At 44.3% G+C, this 15,586-nt stretch overlaps 1 protein-coding gene across 1 annotated transcript in view; it reads left to right on the forward strand.

The window, feature by feature from the left end:
• Positions 1-15,586, forward strand: part of GNL3L (G protein nucleolar 3 like) — a 608,820-nt gene that overhangs the window by 185,238 nt on the left and 407,996 nt on the right. The window contains exons 5-6 of the mRNA XM_069645327.1: positions 663-746; positions 14,033-14,168. Coding sequence (XP_069501428.1) covers positions 663-746; positions 14,033-14,168 — 220 coding nt within the window. The remainder of the gene's footprint in view (positions 1-662; positions 747-14,032; positions 14,169-15,586) is intronic.

Here is a 15,586-nt window from a genome sequence, read left to right on the forward strand (position 1 = left end):
GAATGTTTTCCTGTATTACTTACCTGTGGTTTTTCATTGCTAAGAGTTTTTCTAAGGCCCATATAAATAACTGATTTTGTATTTGTTCTGCCTAGCTTGTATTATTGGGAGTGTTCTGTGTGTGCTTAACTGAACCCTTCACCACTCTCACACTTCCAATGTCTAAGCCTGGCCGCTCAGTCACACTACCCACATAGTTTGGCTAGACAGTGTATTTTTCTGCACCCCATAATTGCGTGGCCTCTCAGAATATGGATGTCCATACTGGGTCTTTTTATCTATCTATATCCGCAGATGATGCATAAGGTATCTGCTACTGGGGTTCTGGCTGTCTCTCAAGAGCACCAGACGCTCCTGTGTGCAGAGGACTTTTACTGCTGTCATTCCGACAACCCTTCAGAGTCTACTGTCCTTAAGCAGGTAAGGGTAGAGGGAAAAAAACAAGTTGGATCCCAGCCATTCCAGAAACTCTTCTATAACTTATCATTGTGGGCCTCGTGGTCAACTATCAGTCTAAGGACAAGATCTGTCATTTTTAAATGATGTACCATGTGAAAAAAGGGCCTCTCGAACATCTGGATTGGTCACTGCCTTTGACACTGCACATTGTTTTGTTGAAAGGTAATGATTTGTTCTGTTTTGTGCCTCTTCCACTCCTACAGGAGATGGATCTAAGAAACCTACAGAAGCACTCGCAGCTGGAAACTGAAAATTCCAGGAAAGCCTACTACCGCGAGTTTAAAAAGGTCAGTAGAAGCCACTTGGTGGAGACTGTGCCATGCCATTGATGTATCTCTAGTTCTTGTTGCATCAGCATCTGTTTTTTTTTTTAATTTCCCAAAAGCATTTGGACATTACTAAACTCACAACGAAAAAACAAAACCTCTAAAGGTTCATGCTTAATTTTATTTCCACCTTCAGGGGTCGAAATTATGCTGGGATATGCAAGAGCTAATCACATCATAATGGATTAGCGCCTGCATCCATTGTTGGCCAGTGACAACACTGGGGAACAAGGTGCTACTGCATCGCGTTCCGCAAATTCTAACTTCCACATAAGATGCAAACATATTTCTTCCATTATTTATGACCTCCTATACTTTAAATGCCATTTAGATGTGGCATAATGTTTATTTACATATTTTCCCAAATGCACAGAGTTAAATTCACATAGGTGTGTTTGTTCAAAATCTGCGCCTATATAGCTCCCAACTCCCCTCACTTTGAGACCCTGACCTTCCTGCAACAGCTAAACTCTTCCTTCCCCTCTATATACTGCCATTGTTCAGGAAACTACATGACAAGAGACAAAATTATATATTTACTGGGTAAAACCATGACCAGATCCTAACATTTTGCTGACTCTCCCTCAGCCTAATCACACTTCTAACCAGTATGTGAAAACAGTTTCCATTTCCATGCTTAAAGGGAAAGCAACAAACAAGGCATGTCTCTTACCACCATTGGAAAATATAGGTTGATGAGGCTTGTTAGGGAGAATTCTCAAAAATGTGCTAATTCCCTCCACCTTAGAGACCTCCACCAGCTTTACTGGATTTTGGTATTTTAATGTGATTTGTCATACACTGTTTCTTTTAGTTATGGAGTCTGAAAACTCCATAGGCATCATCTTTTACGTTGTCACACAGCACCTTCAGTGCAGTGACACAGGGAAGTCTTTCAGATTTCCCAAGTTTTAAATACCTTCTCTGGCATAAACTACTGTTTCCCAGAGCAGTAAAGTGAAATTGACTTTACTTACCATTGTAAATTGCTAGACCCAGCGCACACTATCTTACAATAGAATGCTGGAGGGGTTACTTAATATCCTCTGTGTCTAGATGCTCATGTAACATTTTTATGTTACCCTTTCCTCACAGAATGGCTGGTGGCAGTGGTTTCAGTCGGACTAGCATGGTTTGCAGAAAGCCGCGAACCGCGTTCACGGCGCCGGTAAAGCAACCGCAGGAGCCATCTTTTTCAAAATGGCGCAAAGCCATCTTTGACAAAATGGTCCCCGGTCTTCTTTTTTCGCCATGTCTTTGTGGAACGGTCCTTCTAGAGATTTTCTCTCCGCGCCAAACCAGGTTTGGTCTCTTTGTTCATTTTCCCTTTGGCGGGCTTCAGGAGTGAAACCCGCCTCTGGCTCCAGAGGGTCTGGGGTAGGCGGGCAGTGAGGGAGGTGCCCGAAACTCCCTGTGCTTAGTCTCCTAGGAGACCCAAATGCACTCTGTGGCGATTGGCTGGCTGACTGTCCGGCAAGGACAGCCATCCTGCTGGGTGAGTGACAGCTAGGCTGGAATTAATGGGATAGAACTGAATAAAAGGCAAATGTTTTGGCTTGGAAGGCAGTCGACCACTGGACGAAGGAACTGAAGAAGAGCTTAAAGAGGACGCCTGCTGCAACTCCTGGACTGTTGGTTTAACCGGTGAACCCCTGCGGCAGTGTTGAAACGCCAAGTTCGCATCGACAGAGAAGCCCCTGCAAGGACGACTTCTCCCCTTGAGTTGGTGGGACCAATCAACTCCAAAGTAAGCCACCTGGACATCCATCTCAGAGCTGGTTCAATGTCCTCAGAGTTGCTGCAGGAAACCGTATAGCCAGGGAGAGGAACACCAGATTGTGTGCGTTGCTTTTAAGCTGGCCTAAAGCTTTTGGAAGATCCTTCGGACACCCACAAAGCAGGACTGACCAAGCCTGAGCCCCTTCAGCAGAGTGCGGGACGCCAGAAGCAAGGACAGTCCACCTTGACAGCCAGGAACTGTGTTGCTATTTGCGGTAGCTGAAACGCGAAACAGCCACTGAAAGTGAAGTTTGCCGGTTGCGAGTTTTGACAGTCACAGTGCAGTGCAGGAGTCCCCCCGACGTCCTCCGTCTTGTCCCCAAGACTGAGGCCCAGGAACAGTGAGATCTGCATAGCTGCACAGGAACAGAAGTCAAGTCTAGGAGAACTTGCCTTTTACTGTAAAAGTGCTTGAAACTTCTACAACTCACAAGTCTAATCAGCTTGTGGCCCTACATTTGATTCTTCTTTTCATCAAAGACTCCTAAGAGCTTGTGCAAAGACTTTTCCATTTACTTACCAGAAGTACTTTATCCTCTACAAGACTTTTGCCCATTTACTTTGGCTTAGCCTATTGAATTGAATGACTCTTCTAGTTTTGGTTACAGTTGTCGACTACCTCATCAGCTTCCAGGATCTGACTTTTATACAGGAACCGAGCCAATCAAACAGCCATGCAACATTCAAACTTGTGGGCTTGGCAGTCCTTTCAGGACAGCCAGTCACCCAGTTTGAGCTGGATTCTCACATGCAGGCTGGAAGACAAAGGGCCGTGGAGTTTTAGACTCCTCGCTCGCTTCCTGCCTTCAGACACTCTGGAGCCTGGTCGGGGAGTCCACAGGATTCCCTCCGAAGATGAAAATCACACAAAGGAAGTTCCCGCCCTGGATGTCAGGAGAAGGAACAAGAAAGGACAAGGAACACTAAAATAGCGAAACAAGAAGACTGGGGACATTTTGCTAAAATGAGCACCCATGGGTGCCTTTACCGGGGCTGTGCAAGTAGCCCATGGTCAGGGTGCACCAAATTAATAAAGAAGGTTCACTGCTACCAGCCATTAAAGTTTGTCCTTGTAAGATAAATGTTACATTTAAAATGAGAAGGGGGGATACTCGGTATCTCCCCAGCACTTCACATAAGGTGGGAGGTGCTGGTCTCCCCTAATAAAATGTAAAAGGGATCCAAAAAGCCTTTCTACCCTGTGGAACTGTAGTTCTTAGAAGGTTAGCCAGAGGAAGTTAAGAGGAGCCCCTAGGGCAACCCAGCAACAATAGGCACTTCTTCCCAAAAAGTTGTCAAAGAGGATACCTTTTAAAAGACACTATGGAGAGTCTTAAAAAAGACACCCATAAAAACATTTAAAGATTCTGTGAGTGTGGAAAAAGGTTCCCACTTGCAGACATATAAGGAAAAATAATCCACCAGTAAAGCAAAAAGTTCTGGGGTTGATACATCATTACTATGAGAATCTTACCCAACAGTGAGGCACAAAATACTCGGGGCATACACTTAGTTCAAGGGAACTCTTACACACTAGGAGTTATATACAAAAATAGGCCTTTAATTATATACACCAAGGCTTGTAGCATTAAAGTATGGTAAGTACTATCACACAATAACATAATAGAACAGTTGCAATATTCAGAGTTATAGACCTTAGAAGAGCAATAAAGAGAACAAATACTTCCTGAAACATATGTCCAAACTTATCAGGCTTTGCAAATTGTTAATAATGGCACAAGCCCTAAAGGGCTAGTTTATTACTCAACCCACTTGCCCCAAAAAAGTATTCTTGCCCCTCAAAAAGGTTTGAAAACAAAATTTCACCATTAATAAATCTATTTGGCACAATGCTCCACCCTGTGGCCAAACACGCATAGTTTATTTGCTATTTACTGCAAAGTACGTTTCTTTGCAGGAAATGGCAAATTAAATGTTTCTACATCCATGTACTTGCCATGAAGGGAGAGGACAATGGACATTTTCCTCACCCTTCATAAACTCTCCTCACCTATGTGAATGGGCGGGAAGATTTTGCAAGCCCTGCTTACAGATACTTGGATAACTTTTTTATAACTTTAGCTTAGCCTGTCTTAGAAAGTCCAACCCTGTTTTAGGTGAGTTTTACAAAGTCTGTTGGGGCAGTGGGGTAGCAGTGACTCTGGCTGAAGAAGACAAAGCAAGACAGCAGATTTCAGGAATAAAAGGAGCAGAGTCCAGCAGGAAACTCTTCAAGTTTGCAGGTTGGCAACAGTCGGGTTTGCTTTGGCAAGGAAATTTGAATTTCTGATGCTTGTGAATCTGCTTAGAATCACATGCTGGGCATATAGTCTACGATCTAGTGGTAATTGTGGAGTATTGCATCTTTCTTTCGAAGATCGAAAGGGGACGTCGACATGGGTGTGACTGTAACACTATCCATAACGTGACGTGCAGTGTACCCAAAATCCCTCGCGCGTCAAGGTCCCTCAGATTGTTTTTTTTTTTGGCCAACCTAGTTGGTCGCATAATGCGGAGCTCGAAAGAGTTAATATTGGCTACTTTGTGCCCACGACCTACGGTCATCTAGTTTGCCGACTAACCTTCTCGACCACTGCCTCATGGGCTTCCTGTCGCCGAAGACATACACAACTGCTCTGCGACTGTTGAACTGTTCGACCACTGTCAACAGTGTGGCCTTGGCCCTCTGGCCAGGCCCTTACACTAGGGAGAGTGGGGCCATCGGTTTATTCTTCTTCAAGAACGTTTTTCCTTTTCCCTTTTCTTTCTATTTTTGGTCTGGCTGCCGTCATCCTCTGCTATGGAGAGGACGCCCTTTAAATGTTGCCCGTCGTGTAACGTCAAGTTTCCTTGGAACACCCATCGCTGTTGCAATCGGTGTCTTCCTCGAGACCACGACGAACGCTCATGCAAGTCTTGCAAGCTCTTTCAACCGAAAACGTTGAAGGACAGGCCGACTAAATGGTGGGCGGCATACGCTATGCAGGCAGAAAGCCATACCTCCGTTGGCGCTGTCGCTTCGGACAACGGGGAATCCATCGACCGCCATGGCCCAGAATTGGAAACCATCGACCTTACAGCAGAACATTCAGACTTCCCAATGTCCGGCCCCAGCCCTGACACAGGCCACCGGCTCTGTTATGGGGAGTTCCCACCCCAGCGACAAGGGCACACACGCACCACAAATACCTAAACAAACAACCCCTAAAGCCTCCTCGACGGAGTCGTAGAAGAAGCGTACAACACCAACAGTGCTGCCAAAAACTTTGAAGACGCCTCCAAACCTCACGGTTCGGCACCCTCCACGCAACCGTCTTCGCGGCAAGCAACTGGGCATTCCTCTGGAAAGGGCGTTCAACCAAAAAAACATACGGTCGCCGAAGTACTGTCCAAGGGTGCACAAGCACTTAAGGCCTTGGTGGAGTAGTCTACCATGACAGCCCCATCCGGCGTATCGAGACCTTTGTGTCATGATCACGGCAAGGAGTTCCAGTGGAACCCCAAAAAGAACTGGACTGCAGCTTATCACCACTGGATGGTGGGTAGGCAACAGTGTAGTGGGTAATCATAGTCACTTCCTGACTCCACAACATGGCTGCCCTAGTTGTTCTCCAGTTTGTACAGTGCAGTCTAGTTGTTAGTACACCAGGAGTATTTAAGCCCCTCCCAGCTGGTGCTCGGGGCTTCGCGTTCATCTGTTCAGTTGACGCTTACCAATGCCCAGATAACCCTAGTCACAACCTGTATATTTATATGTATAAATGTAATTCTAAGTTTTCGGTTCACAGTCCCGTTACTATCTCCAATGCACTGTAGGTTTCCTGGTCTGCTGCCCGAACCTTATGTAAATTCCTTCGTTCAGTCACTGCAAGTTGCTCGCGTCAGAGCTTTTTGTTCCTGTCGGGCTGCATTCGTTTTTTAGTGTCTTTCCTCCCAAACGCCTCCGCTTTAAGCTTAGTTCTCTCCAGTCTTCGCACTGCAAGTATTGCCTCAGTCATAATATATATTTTTGTGGCAGTTTATTTACTAGTTAACATTAGGAGCGTTTGTGTGTGGTGTTTTCATTACGCTCATGCTTGGCGATGAAAGCGTTTTCTTTCATTCCTCATATTCACCAGTGCAAGCTCTATGAAGCGCTTTTTCTTCCCATTCATGTAGCATACTTCCACTTTGTGATTTAATACGCACACGGCAGATCCAGTTTGGGATACTAGGCAGTTTAGTATTGAAGCGCCACTTCAGCAGTACTGTTTCACCCACGTATCTCTGTCACTAGTGTTAGTGCAAAAGGAAGTGCATACCGTAGACTCATTATTTTCCCCTTTAGTCACATTAATACACCAGTTAGTCAAGGGTATTATAGCAAGACTTCCATCCTAGTTCAGCCATTTTTCTGTCAGCATGCCACATTCATTTTCTCGCAAAGGAAATTCTTACTCATCCTATTAACTCAGTCCAATGTCCTGCTCTCCGCACGAGAAGGGCAATTCTTCAGAACTCGGAGCCCCTGCACTGAAGCATGATTGAGAGCTCAACAAATAAACGGTATTAGGTAAGACAACTATAAATGGAGAGTATTGAAAGCAGTTAGTGACAAGACTTATTGCTCAAGTTTAAAGGTTGTTTCACATTCCACTCTAAGGAATTTTCTGTGTATTAGTAGGTTAACTTTATCATAGAAGAAGTGTAGATTGTTAAATCACTGCTAGGAAGAGTCATAGAAGTGGTTCCTGTGTTGTGTCCCCGCAGAGTCAAGGTAAGCGTTCCATTCAGCTGCCGAAAGTCCTGGATATTATTTTGCCAGCTACAGAACACAAGGGCTCCCCCTCTCATCAAGAGGAGCATTCTGAAGCACCTAGCCTCTCTCTAAGGCCTTGTTAGGAAAGTCTCCCCCCTTCTGGGCAATCTTTCCCACCTCTAGACCCTTCTACATCTTCCCTATGGACTAGGGAGAGATTTGAAAACTATATGGACAAACTGGCCCTATTCATTGACTTTTCTGACAAATGCATCACTCCCAAAAGACCCAGGGAAGAGGACTCCTGCCCCATTCCTCATGAATTGCAGACATTTCACATCTCTGCAGAAGGCCACCAGGAGGATATCTTCGATGTCTCAGAGCAGGAGGATACCTATGAGGACATTCATCTATTTTCCCAGGACACAGACTGGGATCAAGATCAGTCAGGGGATCAGGGCCATTGGCTATCCCCAACACATACCCCTGACTCAGACATCATTTTTCTAGATCCCCCTTCTTCGCCTCCACAGAGGAAGTAGTCAGCTGCAGATGACCAAATGTTCAACACTATTTTAAAAAGAGCGGTCGATTATTTTCAGATCGCAAAACATGAGGCAGCCTCAAAGAGAAGCCTCCGACTAGTCAAGCCATCCACGTACTCAATTCTATAAGGAGGCGCCTAGATCGGAGGCGCCTAGATCCTTCCTTGTTTTCACCGTCTTTCACACAGGCATGTTGAAAAATTATTACGCCCATCACCTTCCAACCCACTATGCATACTTTGGAGTCTGACAAACTCCATAGGCATCATCGTTCCATTGTGTCACACGGCACCTTCAGTGGAGTCTCTTAGATTTACCAAAGGTTTAAATAGCTTCTCTTGGTGAAACTACCGTTTCCAAGAGCAGTTACGTGAAATTGATTTTACTTAATTTTGTAACTTTCTAGACCCAGCACACACTATCTTACCATAGGGTCCTGCAGGGGTTACTTAGTATCCCCTTTGTCTAGTTTCTCATGTAACATTTTTATGTTACCCTTTCTATATTTAATGGCTGGTGGCAGCGGTTTACTTTTTACTATCATTGTGTGTTTTTACCGCGGGCTGCGTTCGCAGCTGCAGTAAGGCACCCATGGGTGCCCGTTTTGTCAAAATAGCCCTGGTCTTGTTTTTTCACCATTTCTTGTTGGAAAGGTCCTTCTTGAGATTTACTCTGCGCGCCAAACTAGGTTTGGTCTCTTTGTTCGCTTTGTCTTTGGCGAAATTCACGAGTAAAGCCTGCCTGTGGCACCCGAATGCACCCAAAGGTGATTGGCTGGCTGGCTGGCTGTCCTAAAAGGACAGCCAGCCACCCTGTTGTGTGATTGACAGCTAGGCTGGAATGAATGGGTGGAAACCTGCCTAAAAGGCGAGGCTTTTTGGCTTGGAATGCGGAGTCGACCACTGGACGAAGGAATCCAAAGAAGAACTTGGAAGAGAAGCCTGCTGCAACTCCTGCACCGTTAGTTTGCCTGGTGAAGCCCTGCTGCTGTGCTGAAGCTCCGAATTAGTTTCGACTAGAGAAGCCCTGCAAGGACGACTTTCCCCTTGGGTTGGTGGGACCAATCAACACCAAAGTGAACTTGTTTGTACATTCTCTCGGAGCTGGCTGTACTTCCACTGCTGCTACTGCTGGCACCGCAGTGCCATGGAGAGGAACACCAAATCGAGTGGATCGCTTTTAAGTCGGACCTGAGCACCAGGAAGATCCTCCGGACTTCCCTGAAGCAGAACTGACCAAGCCTGAGCCACCTCAACAGAGTGCTGGACCCCAGATGCGAGGAAAGTCTGAAGTGGTTTCCAAGAACCGCAGTGGTGCTATTTGCTGTCAGACGCGAGGAGCTGAAACCACGAAATGCAGCTGAATTGAAGTTTGGCCATTGCTGCCGCCCACCTACCCATTGCAGCGCAGGAGTCCCCAGATGTCCTCCCTCTTGTCCCCACGACTGAGGCCCAGGAACACAGGACCTGCAAAGCTGTACAGGAACAGAAGCCAGCTGGAACCATTTCTTCTAACCAAAGGTACTGTAAAGTTTAAGAAGAGTTAATCTCTTATGGTGTAGCCTTACTTGTTCTCAGTTGAGACTTGTCTTGGTTAACCTTGCAGAGTTGCTTGCAACTTTGCCTCTCACAAGCCTCCCAGCTTGTGGCCCTTCAAGAGATCTTATTTATACAAACCTTTCTACAAACATTGTGCAAAACTTGTACTTACCTGCAAAGATCTTCAGCTCCCCTAGACTTTGCTCAACTAACATTGGCTGTCCCTGCACCCTGAGAGACTCTTCTTACCTCCAACTTTGTGTTTTTACCTTTCCACCAGGAAATAATTCATTTGCTTTGCATTGGAGGGTTGAAAATGTACTTACCAGTTTTATTAAGTATTTGTTAACCTTTGTTTTATTCCCTTAACCTTTGCACCAAACTCAGTATTGCTCTGGATGTACCAGTGATAAATCAATTTCCACAGTGTCTTAGCTATTTAAGTCACCTGAGAGTATGGGAAGTGTCTGTGCGCCATCCCCAATGGGTATTGTCTGATTTAGAGAAACGGTGTGTTTTGAAGTGTATTTTTGAGTGTTACATGTGTGGCTCCCTGATGAAGAAGGCTTATATAACTAACTGATAAATACATTAATAATTGTTTAATCAAGAAACCTTGAGTGTAACCACTACACTGCTCACATTGACCCCTCTTGAGATCAGCCTGGTTGCTCAGCCACACTACAAACCTGTGTAGTACTGATTTATACCAAAGGTTGGGTTCCTACTGCCAGGAGGTCAAGGTCGATGTAGTCTCCCAAGGTACTGCACACAATCTTGCCCAACACTTAGTATCCCCTTGGTCTAGTTTCTCATGTAACATGTTTGTTACCCTTTCTACAATTAATGGCTGGTGGCAGTGGTTTACTTTTTACTACCATTGTGTTTTTTTACCGCGGACTGCAATTGCAGCTGCAGTAAAACACCCATGGGTGCCCATTTTGTCAAAATGGCGCCGGTCTTCTTTTTTCGCTATTTCTTGTTGGAAAGGTCCTGCTTGAGATTTACTCTGCGCGACAAGGTTTGGTCCCTTTGTTCGCTTTGTCTTTTTGCGGGATTCACGAGTCAAGCCCGCCTCTGGCTCCAGTATGTCTGGCAGGGGCAGGAAGTGAGGGAGGTGCTTAATCCCCTTGGTCACATGAATGCACCCAAAGGTGATTGGCCGGCTGGCTGTCCGGCAAGGACAGCCACCCTGCTGTGTGATTGACAGCTAGGCTGGAATGAATGGGAGAAACCTGCATAAAAGGCATGGCTTTTTGGCTTGGAAGGCAGAGTCGACCACTGGACAAAGGAATTCGAAGAGATGCCTGCTGCAACTCCTGGACCTTTGGTTTGCCCGGTGAAGCCCTGCTGCTGTGCTGAAGCTCCGAATTCGCCTCTACTAGAGAAGCCCTGCAAGGATGACTTCTCCCTCCAAAGTAAGCCCGTCTGGACATCCTCTCGAAGCTGGTTGCAGTTCCACTGCTGTTGCTGCTGGAACCGAAGAGCCAGGGAGAGGAACACCAGATTGTGTGCATTACTTTTAAGTCGGACCCGAGCGCCAGGAAGATCCTCCGGACTTCCCTGTTGAATGACTGACCAAGCCTGAGCCACCTCAACAGAGTGCTGGACCCCAGAAGCAAGGAAAGTCTGAAGTGGTATTCGAGAACCGCGGTGTTGCTATTTGCTGTCAGACGCAAAGAGCTGAAACACTGAACAACCGATGAATTGAAGTTTGCCCTTTGCTGTCGCCGATCGTCCCGTTGTGTTGCAGGAGTCCCCAGAAGTCCTCCCTCTTGTCCCCACGACTGAGGCCCAGGAACAAAAGGATCTGCAGAGCTGTACAGGAACAGAAGCCAGCTGGAACCATTTCTTCTAACCAAAGGTACTGTACAGTCTAAGAGAAGTTACCTCTTGTTGTGTAGCCTTGCTTGCTCTCATTTGAGACCTGTATTGGTTACCTTGCAGAGTTGCTAAATCTTTGCGCTTCACAAGCCTCCCAGCTTGTGGCCCTTCAAGTATTCTAACTTTCTACAAACATTTCTACAAACATTGTGTAATACTTTTACCTACCTGCAAAGAATATTTTCAGCTCCCCTTGACATTGTACAATTAATATTGGCTGTCCTGGCTCCCTGATGGACTCTTCTTACCTCTGACTCTGTGCTTCCTCTTTCCCCCAGGAAAGGGTTAATTTACTCTACATTGGAAGGTTTCTAAAAGTACTTACCTGTTTCGGAATTATTTTTTAATCTTTGTTTTAATCCTCTATTATATCTTTTGCACAAACTCAATAATGCTCTAAATGTACCAGTGATGAATCGATGTCCAGTGTCCTAGCTATTTAAGTCACCTGAGGGTGTAGGAAGTGTCTGTGTGCCATCCCCAATGGGTATCATCTGATTTAGAGAAACTAAGAGTGTGTTTTGAAGTATATTTAAGTGTTACATGTACATGTTTTGCTCCCTTTCTAAAGAAGGCTTATGTAAACGACTGTGAATTAAATAAATAAATTGTTTTATCAAGAAACCTTGAGTATAAGTGTTTATTTGGATAACTGTACTGTGAAACTCTGTTACAACATTACTGCTCACATTGACCCCTTTTGAGATAAGCCTGGCTGCTCGGCCACCCTACCAACCTGTGTAGTTCAGACGTATACCAAAGGTTGTGCCCCTATTGCCATGAGGTTAAGGTTATTGTAATGCACCCAAAGGGTACTGCATACAATCTTGCCTAACAGACGTCTGAAGTTTAGGCCTACACAGTTATTTAACTTACTATTATTGCTATTTATTAAATGTTGGTTGAATGATTTGCTAACCTAAAGCTACGCTTGATACTTACCCGTTTCTCATCTAAGGGTTTACTATTGAATTGAGTATTGCAACGGCAAATGTCCTACTGTATATGTGTGAAGCTTTCCTCACTTACCTGAGTTGCATTTTGAGTTTAACATTGCCTCTGTGTGATTATAATAAATAATCCTATGTTTTTATATAACTACAGTGTGCAAGTGTGCCTTTGACTATAAGTGGAATCAAAGGTCTTTGTACTCAACTACAGCCCTCCTGCTTCCTAGACTAAGCCTGGCTGCTCGGACATATCTACCAAACCTTTTGAGATAGTTCAGGCCAAACCTAAGAGTTGGAGCCAGGTACATCTAATAGTGAGTCTTCTACAGTCCTACCACAGGTGGACTTTAGTAAAGCTCCCTAACAAGCTCCAGCTACGAACTCAGAAAACGACCCTACATGTCACCCATCACACATTGGCAATAAAGCTCACAGGATTTCCACTAGAGACTGAGAGCCTCAAGGAACATAAAGGCTCCTTTTTAGCCAAAACAGCTACAGCTTGTGTGGCTTTAATTATAAAGTACACTGGAACTAACCAGAGGCAGTAAATATTTCTGGGCCAGATCACTGTACAAAGGATCACATAAATGGTAATCTCCATCTTTGGGGCCAATAAGGGTCCCTAAAGGGCCAGGGACATAGGAGTTGCATCCCCAGTGAGGGCTGAATGGAACTCGCTGGGGAACAATTGCCTGAACATCACAGAAAACAAGCATATACATCTAAGGGCTCCAATAGTGGCCTTATGTTGGTCTTTCTACCGTGCAGCTGCTTGTATGTACCTTCTATTAAAGGGATGGTCTAGTAAAATTTTTTATTTAAAAAATAGATAGGCAACATAAAAGCTTTTGCTTTTGCGGCACTTTAAAAAAAAAAAATAACACTTACCGAGATTCAGCTGCAGCTTTCCTGCTCTGGTCTCCGGTCCCCGTCCTCCGCCTACAGCACTAATGAAGGGAAAGCCACCCAGCGGTAGCCTTTGTTTACTACAGCTGGCTGGCTTTTCCTTCATTAGTGCCGCAAAAGCCAGCACAGGAGGGCCTCCATTTCACAAAATGGATGCGCCCATGTGCTTGCTTTTGCGAATTTTGAGCTTGAATAGCTCAAAATTTTACATAGGAAGTTTTAAAACGGAGAATGCTAGTATTTTTTTTTTATGTTGCCTATTTATTTTTTAAATACATTTTTTTACCAGACCATCCCTTTAAGGACAATCCAATAAATAAACAGAAATCTCTGTATTTACCCTGAATAAGGGCAGACTAACATGAAACACATTCACTTTATTAATGTGCTCTAAAATTAAAGCTAAAAGAAAATCAGTATGACAAGCAGGCAATTTTGATCTTGTATTATTTTCAAGCAGAATTATTTAAATGTGCTCTGTGCAAGAGTAGGAAACGAACATGTTCATTGTTCATTATAAACCCCAGCACTGTTCTTTCTCATTGGTCTTGCACCAAAACCATTAGCCATAGAATACAGTACCAAAGCTCTGAATCACAGGTTTAGGTGTTCAATGGCAAGACAAGACCAAGTGGCACACTAGCAGGAGCTCCATATGGCCCCAGCAATCATATGGGTTTCACTGTGTTCGGGGCAGGGCACATAGGGGTTTCAGACAGCAAAATGTAATAGTGCCCATGGTGAAAATCATCCTTATTCATGACTTGTGTAGGTTTATTTTCTGGCAAATTAGTAATTTGCCAGTTCATAATGTTTACCTCAGTGGTACTGCATAAGGGTCTTTTGCTATTTTGAGAAGGCACGAGTACACACTGATTTTGGGTTTCTGCTTTTCTTCCTGCAGGTGGTGGAGGCGGCAGATGTGATCTTACAAGTCCTTGATGCCAGGGATCCCCAAGGCTGTCGCTGTCCACAGGTGGAACAGGCTGTTGTGCAATCTGGGACAGACAAGAAACTCGTCCTAGTCTTGAATAAAATTGGTAAGATAGGGCAGGATCCATTTATGGCATATGTGAGGTAGGAAATGCCTGGTAATTTGAACATGCACATGTGAGGTAGGAAAGGCCTCATTGTTTTCACTGGCCAATATAGGAACACATTTCTGAAAGCATTGTATTTTTGTATCTATGTATACAGGCTGTTATTATGTATCTCCTGTTGGATGGTCTCCATTTACTGATAACTGTTCGGCACAGTAAGAATACTTTGTTTGATATGTCTGTTATAGGTAAAGCCCAAGGCCTTTCATATTCTCACTACGATAATATATTTCCAAGACTAATGTATGGTTGTCTGAATTATTGACAGGCATTTTAAAGCGTTTTGTTTAATTTTAGTGTTGTATGTAGAATGGATGAACTCGTGTTTCACTGTTTGTTTCATTTGCTTATATAGCGCGCAAAAACCAAAGATAACTGGGCGCATTTCTTAGTACATAGTTAGAATAAACAGGATGCAAGAAGATAGATACGAAAACATTGCAGGATTTACAAAGGATTACAAGGAAATAAAATAACAATATACATAATAATATAAAGGAATATACACATGCACAGATGGTACAGGTGTCTGAGCAAGTTAAGCTAAGGCGGAATGAAATTCAGCCAGGTAATTTGTCAGTAATCATGTCAGGAGGTCGCAGGACAAGGAGTCAGAGGTCCACGGAGGCAGCGTGATTAATTAGAGTGAGAAGAGCAAAGTTTTTATTTTGCTTCGAAAAGAGAGAACTACTGGATCAATCCTGAATGCCGGTGGGAGCTTGTTCAAAGTCTTGGCTGCAAGCACTGGGAAGCTGGAGCCCCCAGCTTTAGTGAGCTTGAATTTAGGAATTTTTAGACAATGAGCATGGTTAGATCTGGTGGGTCTGGAAGATTCTTTTCTGGAGAATGTATTAGTGAGCTACTTGGGTGCTGAGTTGTTAAGGCACTTAAGGGTGATCATGAGCGTTCTGAAGGTAATCCTTTCTTGGATGGGGAGCCATTTGGCATTACGACGAGTATTATGCAGTTGCACTTCAGATGTTTACCAAATATGACTTGTATGATGTATACTGATTAAAATGTTTATTTGGTACACAGGTTTCTCTTCCCTCTCTGTTGCTACATGCTTGCATTGATTAACTCAGCGTTCATAGATGTGTTCCATCTCTAGATTGATAATATATTGTTTAGTAAAAACATTTAGGAATTTTGTACAAAGAGATTTATTGTTTCGCGGCAGTAGTTGGAGACAAAGGCTCATCGCAGCACATTCTTAATGCTCGTGACTTTAAACTTTCTTCAATTCTGATTCAGCTTGAACTCATTTCTGCCTTTGACATTGTGGATCACTCTAGTCTACCAATTACTCACTCTTCCTTTGAGTTTGCAGGTTCTGTTCTAAAAGGGTTTTCTTGCAA

The sequence above is a fragment of the Ambystoma mexicanum genome, chromosome 2p (assembly GCF_040938575.1).
Source record: "Ambystoma mexicanum isolate Mex_15411 chromosome 2p, UKY_AmexF1_1, whole genome shotgun sequence".
NCBI lineage: Eukaryota > Metazoa > Chordata > Amphibia > Caudata > Ambystomatidae > Ambystoma > Ambystoma mexicanum.